Below are 12,851 nucleotides of genomic sequence, written 5' to 3'. Positions count from 1 at the left end.
CACCGGTTTCTGTGCAGCGCCTTACTTATGACAGTGTACAGTTTTGAGGACGATGACTTCACTTGATATGGTCCATCTGGCTGGTGAACGGCCACGTGATTGCCTTCTGTGTTACCAACCACGATCAGTTTCTCCAAGTTCTCATCGCCTCTGCCCATTGTGCGGACGAAATACGATACAATTTGCAATGTTCTGTTAAATGTTTATATTTGTAATGCAACGAAGTGTTAATAAATAAAATAAATAATAAAAAATTCTAAATAAAATAAGGTAGCCCTTAGAACCCGAGACTAATAAACCTCTGTTTTTTAGAGGTCCTACAATATGCCTTTTAACACAACAAACAATCTAAATTAATAAAAACCACAGTTAATACAATTCTATTTACATTCTATGTTATTGTATTCGATTTCCCCAATGAATTTTTTTATGACTAAGAAAATTTTTATCATGTATTTATAAACTATTTATTTACATTAAGATGCCATTCCCAACCAATGCAAATATAAATTAAAAAATAATATTAACATTCAGTTCTATGTTTAACGTTATAATATCAAAGACAACAAGAGAATGTTTTTTAAGTTACCAACACGACATTGGTAAGGTTATATTATCATTGAACAAATCAATAAAAACAATAATTTACTTTAAATACTTATTTGGAAACTCGTGGGCTGGTTCATGCATTACTCATACATGTATTTGTAATAAAAGTTTTTTGACATTCAAAAGAATATCTTTCGTATCTCGTACTTTGTATCACTGAAGTATTCCCGAACCAAATCCTTCAAGAAATGAGCGTACCAATTCTTAAACAGCCGGATACCCAGTAGTATCCATAACTCTGAAACTGCCCTTTGCAGAATACAAAATCGTATGGATCATAATACTTGGCAACACAATTGCGAGACTTCTGGCAATGTGACAACTGAACATGAGGTGAGCATTCTGCCCGTTTGTCTGCTATTACATTAACGCTTAACGTCAATTCTCTCTTTCTCTTTCATGAGATTTGTTAACGTTCATAAGGCGGACGGTTTTTAAAAAAATAACATCTTTAACAAGCTCAAATTATTAATGACAATACTGTAGAACCCGTTTAAGACGATCACGCTTAATACGATTTCTCGCATAATACGCCACTTTACGCCAGTTACTGCAACTTGAGACATATATCATCATAGTCATCCCGTTTAATACGCCCGAGCCCGAGCCGAGAGGTCTAAACGAGCGCTCTAACGAGAGCCCTCAGAAAGTCCCCACAACTCGTGAAGAACCCGAGATACTGCAGGGTTTTCCTGGATATTCTTCAATTGATGACAATGTAGCACCATACGAAATTCAATCACAAAACGAGGCCCTAAGTGATAATGATGAAGACGAAGATGAGTCAACTCCGGTTTTGTCAAACGCCCAGGCATTATCAGCTGTTAATGATTTAAGACACTATGTAGCTTCTTTGGATCAAAGCAAAGACGCACTACAAAAGTTGAATTATGTTGAAATTATTTTAATTGCTAATGCATTAAAATCAATTCAACCAAAATAAATGATTATTTTAAATAATGTAAATATAACTACACTGCGTATTTTATGTTATTTAGAAATGTATAATTTAATACCTATATATATCAAAATTAGAACATAATAATATATAGTACGTATTATTTTCCATATCCCGCTCTATATATATTCTCGCTTAAGACGCGTTTTTGGTAGCGTCCCTGAGTAATTGTCTTAAGCGGGTTTTACTGTTTAAGTAAATTACCTTTGTTATAGAAGACCTGGGAGCCCTTAAACAGAATAGTTCTTAAATCTTACACATTATAATGCATTGATGTAATAATGTTTATAATGAACACTCACATTTCTTATATAAACCAAAGTATATGGGTATAAGGGTTTTATCTACCCTCGCTTTCATACCACATAGCACTTCCGTATGTATAACGTATTAAATATTTTTCATTGATGTTTACGTTTTATAAATGTTCGAACCTTTTATTGTTTATATTATGTCTTTATATATCATCGGCTATATGTTAAGTATATAATTAAAATTGGAAAGGAATTTTATCTCTGTACAAGCGTTATCCACATCGTATCCATTTCGTACTAACTGATCTACAGCTACTTTCTGTCATAATTAAGAACCCAGTAGACCACATTGGTGGGATGGAGTTGTCACGGATCTCGAAACAATAGGGGTTCGAAGTTGGACGCCCTAAATAGTTTGAGGAGGCTAAGACAAGGGGTGGATACCAGGTGATGACGATGGTTCGCTAGAAGACATCACTCGAAAGCGATAACGCCACTGTCTACCTTATTAAAATTGTACTGTACTTAATCGAAGTTTAAACTAAAAGACAAAATTAAGCAATCAATTAAATTTTCGATCTCAAACGATTGAACAAATTACGAAAATTCTTTCAATTTTCCAACGGTGATCAGGGATAACCCTGAGTAATATAGGCCATATTTATTACCTGATTATCAAGTATCCCCCCCCCCCCAAAGGTACGTATGACCATGTGTTATTAATAAAACTGACAGCCCACCAAGGCCGTATCATCACAGAGACCTTGTATATGTTATCTGGTCAAATCGTACTACAAAAAACTACACGTTACTACGAATATCATTAAGCCAATTATATTGAAGGTTAAAACTCTCGCCCACGTATGAATCATTAACACTTAAAATAGAAACATCACTTCAACAATTATGTTAGATAACAATACTTGATAGATGCATGAATAAATGGGGTCATGATGAAGAGAAATGGAAATCTATAAAGCGCAAATTCGGCCCCACATGGAGTACTGCTCTCACTTCTGGGCTAGGGGTCCCCAGTACCAGCTCCTTCCGCTTGACCGTATTCGAAGAGCGATTCGAATCGTCGATCAGTCACTTTCCGTGTGGCTTGATCCTTTGGCGTTGCGTAGAGATGTGGGATCTATCTGCATCTTCTACAGCATTTACCATTACCATACCATCCAGTATTCACAGGAGTTCTTCGGACAAAACCAGCAGCTGAGTTTCATCATCGTACGTCAAGGAAGAATACAAGAAGTGAAGGAAAGCATCGTGAGCAAACCGGCTTGCCTTAGACGTAAAAAGTTGACGTAAGTCGGACATAGGAGGCTGATGACCCACTTGCCTATTAGATTGACAAATGATCATAAAACAGATGCAGAGATCTGGGGCCCAGACCTAAAAAAGTTGTAGTGCCACCAATTTGTTTATTTACATAGAACTTGCACGCAGGAAGTTTTTGTTACGGTTCAGTTACAAAGTAAGTGCAGATATGTCTTCATCCTTAGATCCACTTCTCTTGTAACCATGAGCCCATTTGTTTGGTTCATCTATCAAGTATTGTTATAAATATACAACACAGAAAATTACTGTCACAACCTAATACTTTTTTTTTGACATATAATAATAAAAAGCATTTATTTATTTTTATATAATATACAAAAAGATATATTAAGATATCCTCGATCCGGGAGAAGGCTCCAACTTTCTTCTACAAAAGTTTGTTAAAGTAATTTGCTTTTCTCGAAGTCTCATTAATTAGTCAAAACTACATCAGCAAAGGCTCTTTAACGTCAGGAAATGCTGTGACACATAACCCCTCGGCATTAAGCTCAAGCAGGGGTTATGGAAGAACTTAATCTACACCCACTAAAGCCGAAAGCAAACTCAAAATAACTTAATTCATTTAGGGTACACCCAGTATACCAATGATCGTCAACAGAAAAGATGTTAAATTGATTCTAAATTCACATTTTCTATCATGTCGCAAGTCAAGGCTTACGGACAAGAACTGACTCTTTTTAATCACCAACTTTTTGTGTCATACAAATTGTTTGAACTGGAGCAAATCAATCCCAAGGATTAGAATGATTTAGGTATTCGTCAAATTTATAAAAAGCTTTATTGATTAATGACTCCTGTATGAACACGAAAACCAGTTTCGATACAGTTTGATTCTAGTTCAGTTATATGTTAGTGTAGAGATTTATTTATTAAACTTTACTACACCATACATAATAGTAAATCTACTGCATATTTAAAAAAAATCTTCCATGTAAAATGTATGACAATTAATAAACGTAAGTGTTTTAAAAAAGAAATTAAAAATTAAAATGTACATACAACCAAAACATGTAAAAGTTAAAATAAGCACACAATAAAATTAGCACAATTAACAATGCATACTCCAAAACCGATCAGCGAACTACCCAATATATCCGGCTCCGGATTAGCACTATTCGTGCTTGGACTCCTAGGTTGGTTTTTTTAGGAGGAATTTGGAAGATATTTCTGATTTTAGACCAAATGAGTAAAGGATCGCAAATCTTGTCAAAACAACCCACTTGGTCGAGAACTAGTTAAAAATCATATCATGAATCATCAAGTCTTTAAGTTCAATAAATCTTTTTATGGAGGCTATTGAACAACCTTCATTCTTACCAAGGTTAGAAGGAAGCGTTGCAACTTCATGTGGGAGGCTGTTTCACTGAATTAACTTAACATTTTGATATTATGTCACATGTCCCTGACTTTGTTCAACGGAATCTATACCAATATTATAACGAGGAATAGTTTGTGAAGTAATCTCTGGATCTACTGAACCGATTTAGAATATACTTTACTATAACTTAGGTCTTTAGACATGAAATGGACGATTTTTCGTAGTTTGACCTCAAATATGACATTAGTCGAAACCGCCTTCAAAGGTTATTGATTCCCGTCCGTATCTTTTTTTAGTAAAGAGAATCGATCAACTACGTATAAGATGGCAAACGTGTATAACAATGGTACATACTTTCGATTAATTAAATATATTTTATTAAAAAAATGTGTGCGTGGACTAGTGTTTACACGTAAGTAAAACTTCTTAATGACCTTATTTTTCGAAAAATTATCTAATATATGCAACTTTACAGAAATTGGTTAAACAAAGTTAAATTAGATAAAGTTTAACAAAAGGCTTTTATTATCAAAGACATGAATACAAATAATACAATTATTTCATTTTACCTTATTAATACTAAGATTATTACAGAATTTCATTAATTGTAATAGAATTATTACTATCATTGTTATCGTTATTATATACTTTTGTTATTAATGGCTTCGAATCTCTCGAATCAACCGTGGTAGGGACACGAAAAAGATGGCGCGTAACGGAAAAATCGTATTACCGTCACATAAAAGTTTTACTTCAAAAACCTAATATTTATTCCGAAAAACTAAATGAATATCGTTAGATATAATCTAAAAATAGTCGTGTATCATCTGATCGGCTTTATTTTTGTTATTTATATTGTCAATTATAGTTATATATTTTTATGTTTATTTATATTGTTAAACCTATTGTTAACAGTGAGTTGAGCAGTTGGCCTAGTGGCTTCAGCGTGCCACTCTCATTCCTGAGGTCGTAGGTTCGATCCCCGGCTGTGTACCAATGGACTTTCTTTCTGTGTGCGCATTTAACATTAGCTCGAACGGTGAAGGAAAACATCGTGAGGAAACCTGCTTGCCTTAGACCCTAAAATTCGACGGCGTGACAGGCACAGAAGGCTGATCACCTACTTGCCTATTCGATTAACAAATGATCATGAAAGAGATGCAGAAATCTTAGGCCCAGATCTAAAAAGGTTGTAGCGCCATTGATATATATACGTATATACAAACCTATTGTTAGATCAGTCCAAAGAAAGTTTTTTACTGCGATATCATTTGCTTGAAAGGGTTCTAAGAGCCACTAAACTGGTAAGAGCACTTAACACAGGCTAGGGCTTGATCCCTTGGCGATCCCTTCATGATCTCTCTGCATCTTCTACAGCATTCACCATAAAGAGTGTGTAGAGGAATTGTTCGGACTAATACCTGCTGATAAGTTTCATCATCGGACGTCAAGGCAGAATACAAAATACCATCCGTATCACCTTAACGTCCGTCGTTCCACATCTGAGCGTGTCTTAGGGAAATTTCGACCGCACACAACCATGTGGAAGCAGCTACCCACTTCAATATTTCTGAACCGGGGTCCTTCAAGGAAGAGCCTTCTTAAAGGCCAAACTCTCAGGCCCTCTGGCACAGAGAGTCCATGTCCATATATATCACTTAACATCAGGTGAGCCCCCTGCCCGTTTGCCCTTGTAATGTGTTGGTCATTGCCAACATACGAACGATATTGACGTATACAATCACGATTCCCTCAATATCACAACTCAGGGACCTTCCCACTTGTCTGGAGCGCTATTGGAAGAGTACCAGTGCTAATGTCAAGAGAGAATTTGGAACTATTAATAGTTATTCCATGAGAATTTCCGCTGAATAAAATTGTCGCGTGCGTCATTTGGCCCGTCTTACTAATTTGTCACTGGCATTGTATATATCGCAGTAAAGTAGTTAAATCAGGGAGTTAATTGAATCTCTAGACAGTTGATTAAATGTTGATATTCAATTAAATAGCTAGCATTTAGATTTATATAAAAGCAGCGTCAAAAACGTGTAACTTTCTGACCGAAAGCCAGCGAGTTGATTAACAATGTAAAACAAGCCTCCGCCATGATTATTTGGCCTCTTGAGAGTGTTTTAAGTATGTCTGCTCTCTTCGTCTAAATTCCGTCCTTAAAGGAATAAACACGCAACTACTATTCGAATATATTATTTTTTGTACTTAACCAGTTTACAAACAATAAAATCTTATCTCTACGTATCGCTTTCGTAAATGTCGCCTCGCTAACCAAGTTGTGGGCGCGGTACATCCAAAAAATTGTGACTTCCGCCTCAGGTTGTTGCGTGGAACACATAGTAAGCTTATGGGTTCTCAAACTACTTTATTCATGTAGGTAACCAAGGACACGTCAACAGAAAAGATGTTAAATTGATTCCAAAAATCTAAAGTTTTTATTTCAAATAGGCCTTTGCAGGCTCTTATGAAACGTCTAGTTGTACGGTTCCAAAAAGTGGGTCTCATGGAGAAGAACCGGCGAGAAACTCCATGGACACTCTTTTCAACAATGGCTTAGCTTACAAGCTTACAACAAGATTCTAAATCTATATTTACTAGCCGTTTGCAAGTCAAGGGCGTAGAGCGAGCAAGAAGAACTGTCAAGAAAAACAACACAGCACTCTTTTTAATCGCCAAGTCTTGCGTCACACAAATTGTTTGCACTGGAGCAAATCTGAATTAATTGATTGACTGATTTGAATTTATTTTTATAATTCTCTAATTTTGCCTATGAGTTCGTAAAACTAATAAAATTTCCATATTGGGAATGTTTTATATGGAGCCTAGTTGGTCGAACGCTTAGATTAGTTCTCTTTCCAGTATCATACTGATTTGTACATACAACAAGGGTCCAATACATTGACCAGATATTGTCATAATATTTAATTCCTGAAACATATTCCCGTACCGATTCCCTCGGAGTCCGTACCAACTCCCTTGGACAACAACAAATACTTCGAACCAGTATCTCCATTATAACCACATTATGCACCCCGCTCTAAGTATCCTAAATGAAGCGAGGATGCGTTTATAATTATAAAAAAAATATTCTGAATGTTATGCGACACGTCAAGATATTCATGTACGAAACGTACCAAAGCTTTTAGATTTATCAGATAAATCCATTAAGAGTAATAAAATTGCAAAGAGTATGCATGATGCACGCTGATGCATGCCGCAAGATAAAAATATCATTAGCACTTTGGAGAGATTTTAATAACCATTTTTTTTTAATTTGCTTACTGCTACTTTGTTTATATATACAAGCGGATACAACAAAAAAATTCTAATAATTTAAATCATTCCCGACTCCGAGAGGATTAAGAGAAAAATGCTCAAAATAGAGAGAGATGGACCCAATTGGAAGAGGCCTATACTCAATAAGAGGTCCTTGAAAAAAATTATATATATTATGCATGTATATTATGTATGTGTATATTTTTCAGATAAATAACCTACGTATCGACTGCAGCGCCACCCAAACGCATACAAAAACAATACATTCAAATCGGTCCAGCCATTTAAGAGGAGTTGAGTGACATACTCACGTACAGTATAATTGTATATATGTGAATGTCGCAGCCACCTAGCTTAATAAGCCGTTCAATTTCCAGCCTAGCCTCTAACCTAAACAGCGCTGTTTATCTAGCGGCCTGAAAGGTATGGGCCTTATGCAGGTGGACCTGCTGCAGCTGAAAGCCAGCAATTAGTGGGAAGTAGTAAAAGAAAATTCTAATTTCGGAAACCAAGACTAATTGGGTCGCAGAACCAGCGGAGTAAGTAATATTTGATTATTTAAGTTTTTTAAGCAGAAAAACAGAACAATGACTAAACTTTATTGGCAGCAATAATACTTTTAATCGATGTGTATAATCCAATGAGTATGAGGTATATGAAAACTGTGAAATTTACTTGGAAAACAAAACAAAAGGCAAAACTTAAAACTTTGCCGGATTCCATTACGTACATTTTTGATAGATTTTTGTCGAGCTCTTCAACAGGCGTTATATAAGTCAATTCATATAACCCATATGTAGAAAACCGCACCAAAACCAGTTATAAATTTAATATAAATAATAGAGTTAGATTTAATAAATACACTAACACGTATGAAAGATTATATTTTTATAATTATTTTGGAAACAAGTCCAAATGAAGGTCTCATGTGATTCTTGAAACATAATCTATTAGAAAGGTCAAAATATTACATTCGACCATGAAAAAAAACTAATATATTAAATCTTTGATGAGTCAGCAAAGATTTTGAGATGTTTACATCAATATTTACTTTAATATTAGATAAAATTAACTTACCATTTCATCGTAAATAGTCTTGGTATCGGATGTGCAGTCGTACGCTGCATCGTAGGTGAACAGTTTGTCCTGGCCTTTTGGATTGTCGACTTGCACTGCTCCACGTTCCGGCCATACTTTTACAACCTGTTACACACATTATTGTTTTAATTTTTGATAATATAAGGACGAAAATATATTTTTTTTAAATTAACTCATTCATGCATATTCGAAAACATATTGGTTCTAATATGGAACCTTGAAAACACCATATTTCAAATATTTAGTTAAAGTATGTATTATAACGTACAGATTCTTGTATATTTTAGAAGACTAAATGCCGACTGCTCATGGGCACCAATTGGATTCGTTACATGTAAACGTTGAAAGCGCGTTTGGTCAGGATGTAACCAGATCGACTTAAATAACACTATTCATATACATGCAAATAAATTAAGTATGATAGATGAAACAACTCACAAATAGATATTTGAAAAATTTGCATAGAGAAGTCTAAATATGTACCTATAGGAGGATCGCAATCAAATCTATTCATTAATGCAGATTCTTCTAAGTTTCCACCACCGTTTAGTAAATCAGAAAGTTGATCAAGGCTTAGAATTATTTCAGTTATCACCCAAAATATTATTATTGTATATTTATATAACTTCTATGTAAACCAATCTTTGGGTAAAACGTCAATTGTGGGACAATATAATTTGTCTAGAGACAATTTTGTGTTACCTAAGACCAAACGCAACACCTGCACCAATAGACCAAAATATAGATTTTTACTCGAACAGTGAAGGAAACACTTAAAGCAGAGGCCTAACAAGAGATCGATATGATACTTCCAATAGGGCTGATATCACAAACTTCAAAAAATCAATATTGAAGTTGGAATCGCGGGGACCATAGCTGGGATCGTGGGGAACCAAAGTTGGTATCGCTATTGAGAGTTGTAGAGAACCTTGAAAAATAGAAAATTTGGCACCACAATTGGAAGAATTAAGCTTAAACATCAAGCTTTATGAGCAATAATGGACTGGAATTTGATATAGGTAACGGGTATCTTTAATCCTTTTGTTGGTTGTGTTAAGCCGTTGGCTTGAATGTAGGAAAACCTAGTAGTGTGACCTAGCATTTAGGTCATCGGGCGAGGACGTAAAGCCTAGCAATTAGCACCTGCCTAGGATTACCGTTCCACTTTCATTTAAAATTGGTAAGTCTTCCTTCAACCCTTTTAACAGGAAATTTAAATTAACGGTTAATATTTCACAATGATTTTAATGTGCGCAATGAAAACGTACCTTACCAAAACTTGGTGTGATACGTTTATATGATCATTTATAATGAAATAGGAAGTCCAAAGTAAGGAAGATCCTAATTCTGATTAGAAAACCGAGTATGTTCACCAGGAAACAGATAAAAATTTAAAATTTCAATCAAGATTTGTGTATCATTTCATTTGTTTTAATTGGCTCCTTAACACTTCTCCAATTATCTTTTGTAAGAAAGAAAATTAACTTTATACTTAGCTTGGATACTAATTATATAAAAATAGGAAGAATATAATAGGTTCAATTTGCAAAGCTGGCTAAAACATCGTTTTCAAATTTAAAGTGAGCAAAGCACTGGGCTGATCACTTGAAATGTATAAATCTATAAAATACCACAATTGTGTTAATGATAGGAAGTAATTTATTAAAACCGTTTCGCTTGCAAAAGAATTATCTGCTTAATCTACTGTATAATAAGCGTTAAATGAGGAATTAAGCTTGATTAGGCACCAATCCATGTGTCTAGGTTCCAAGTACGGCGTGTCTAAACACGAATACACGAATGTGTCATAATAAATATTTATAGTGAGAAATTATTATTTATGATTTAATCCCCAGATAATCGAAAACGAATTAAAATCAGGTTGAGGTGTGATTTGTTTCCATTAAAAGCTGACATAATATAAGGAATTCTAAACAAAATATTGTGTTAGGTGTGAACTAAACCACACAATGTCAACGAAGCGTGCCTACGCGCATCGTGTGCGGCCAATAACCGTGAAATATCAATCATTATGTAACCTGCTGTCATTATAATGTAATAATTTCCATACGAATTCTTTCCAGTGGAAATGACGGCATTAGGCGTAAACATTTACTTAAATGGATTTTTTTTCCAATCGATAAATATATTGGTAACTAACCAGTACTGTCACTTATCCCAGGAGTGAGAATTTTATTTCGGGAACCTGTGACTCCCCAATTACGTTATATGTGATCCCGGGATAAAAAGTATGTTTAATTTAATGTGAGCTAATTTAACATTTATTAAATTATTATTATTAAATCCTTAAATGCTATAGTTGTGTCCTTTGTTAACATAGCTTTTACACATTAAGAAAAACACTTTTTGAACGGATTGAAGCTATGTATTATTATTAAAAACTTATAATTATTGGGGGTCACGCACGCTGAAAAGCACGCGAAACGTCGGAAAAAAATTTAAATTTAAATTATGTAAACAATTATTAGTTTTCAATAATAATACATAGCTTCAATCCGTTCAAAGTGTTTTTCTTAATCTGTTTATAGTTTACAACAGCTTTAGTATTTGACAACAATAATTGAATACAAATTCGTTTTGCTATATGCCAAACATTTACATTCGAAGCAACAATTACATGGTTTTGAATTAATTATACTCATTTGTTTTATTATACTATAACAATTACAATATTGTAGTCCTCTTTTTTGATTTTTCATGATTTTGCCATTGCTGTTTTGAGTTATGCTTTCGACAGTGTAACCCACCTCTAAATTCAGAAAATATACAATATTATTTACAAATGCAATAGAAGCCAATCCAAAATTTCTTTTAGCATACTTCCGTATTTCTCAGTCACCTTTTCCATTCGATCTTAATTATTACAAATTAGTATTAGTAACGACCACCACCTATTAACAAGTGTTAAGTTAGGCACCCACACCGTTCACACCTGTAATTTGCCATCAAATTTGTTCACAGCTTTTGTCGACAGACGATCGTACCAGGCCTTTTCTTCGTGTCTAACTCGTTTCTTCCCCTATAGATAATTGATGCGTCACAATAAATGACAAATTTAAGGAAAAACAATTTATACCAATCATTAAAAGTAATACAATAAAATATTGTATTTATCTATTTGGACCTGGGTAAAAAGCCTTCCAAGGCATTCCATCCCCCCAAAACAACCTGGCAGAGAAGCACCATTGCAGAGGCGAAGGAAGCTGGAGGCTGGTGGTCTACGCTGGATGTCCTCTGCCCCTCATGGGAGACATAGGACGTTCCACAATTGTCTATAAATGTTTTCTTCCATTTATATCTTTTCCTTCAGTCTTCGCAATTTTACACATAGACACACCAATATATAATTAAATATACAGATAAAATACTGTTTATTACATGTACTATAAGCGATAATTATTTAACGAATTGTTACGATTACTTATTTCACGTTTTATAAATATTAAATTTTCTACAAGTCATACAACGTACTATACTCAACAAACTATAAGCAGAGCTTGGACTATCATCAGCGTCAAGTATATATCCGTCTCTTTTTACTATTAATATATATTAACACTTTTGTTACTTACTATTTTTCATGTAACCATATGGCGTTTGAGATAACATTGAAAATACCGTCAAAGAAGACGTTAATAAAATGAATATCGTTTAAAACAAATGCTTCGATCGGAGTTATTATATTGATAAAATACATATAAAATAATTACAGTCGCTAATTGTTTGTGGCATTAATCTTTATGTAATGTTTTTCACATGACCAGTTATATGTCGCCTGTCCCCATGTCGGAATACCAACAACACTATTTATATACGCGCCAGAAAAACAAACAAATAATGTTATCATAAAGCATTAGAATAATAAACACTTCGTTACTGAAATATTATTTAGTTAATTAAACCAATTCGAAATTGATATTCACAGTTAAGACAGGACAACGTCTGTCGGGTCCGCTACTTTAAA

General features: G+C 34.3%; 1 protein-coding gene across 3 annotated transcripts in view; it reads right to left on the bottom strand.

The window, feature by feature from the left end:
* Nucleotides 1–12,851, bottom strand: part of LOC123717666 (kinesin-like protein Klp68D) — a 68,878-nt gene that overhangs the window by 49,188 nt on the left and 6,839 nt on the right. For 2 of the 3 annotated variants that reach the window (XM_045673784.1, XM_045673785.1), the window contains exons 2-3: nt 11,820–11,906; nt 8,846–8,971 (exon numbers count right to left, since the gene is read on the bottom strand). In XM_045673784.1, coding sequence (XP_045529740.1) covers nt 8,846–8,971; nt 11,820–11,906 — 213 coding nt within the window. The remainder of the gene's footprint in view (nt 1–8,845; nt 8,972–11,819; nt 11,907–12,851) is intronic. The other variant, XM_045673786.1, reaches the window with a different exon arrangement.

The sequence above is a fragment of the Pieris brassicae genome, chromosome 13, assembly GCF_905147105.1.
Source record: "Pieris brassicae chromosome 13, ilPieBrab1.1, whole genome shotgun sequence".
NCBI classification, from domain to species: Eukaryota; Metazoa; Arthropoda; class Insecta; order Lepidoptera; family Pieridae; genus Pieris; species Pieris brassicae.
Note: the sequence above shows the minus strand (reverse complement) of the source record. Positions and strands in the feature narration are given on the sequence as shown.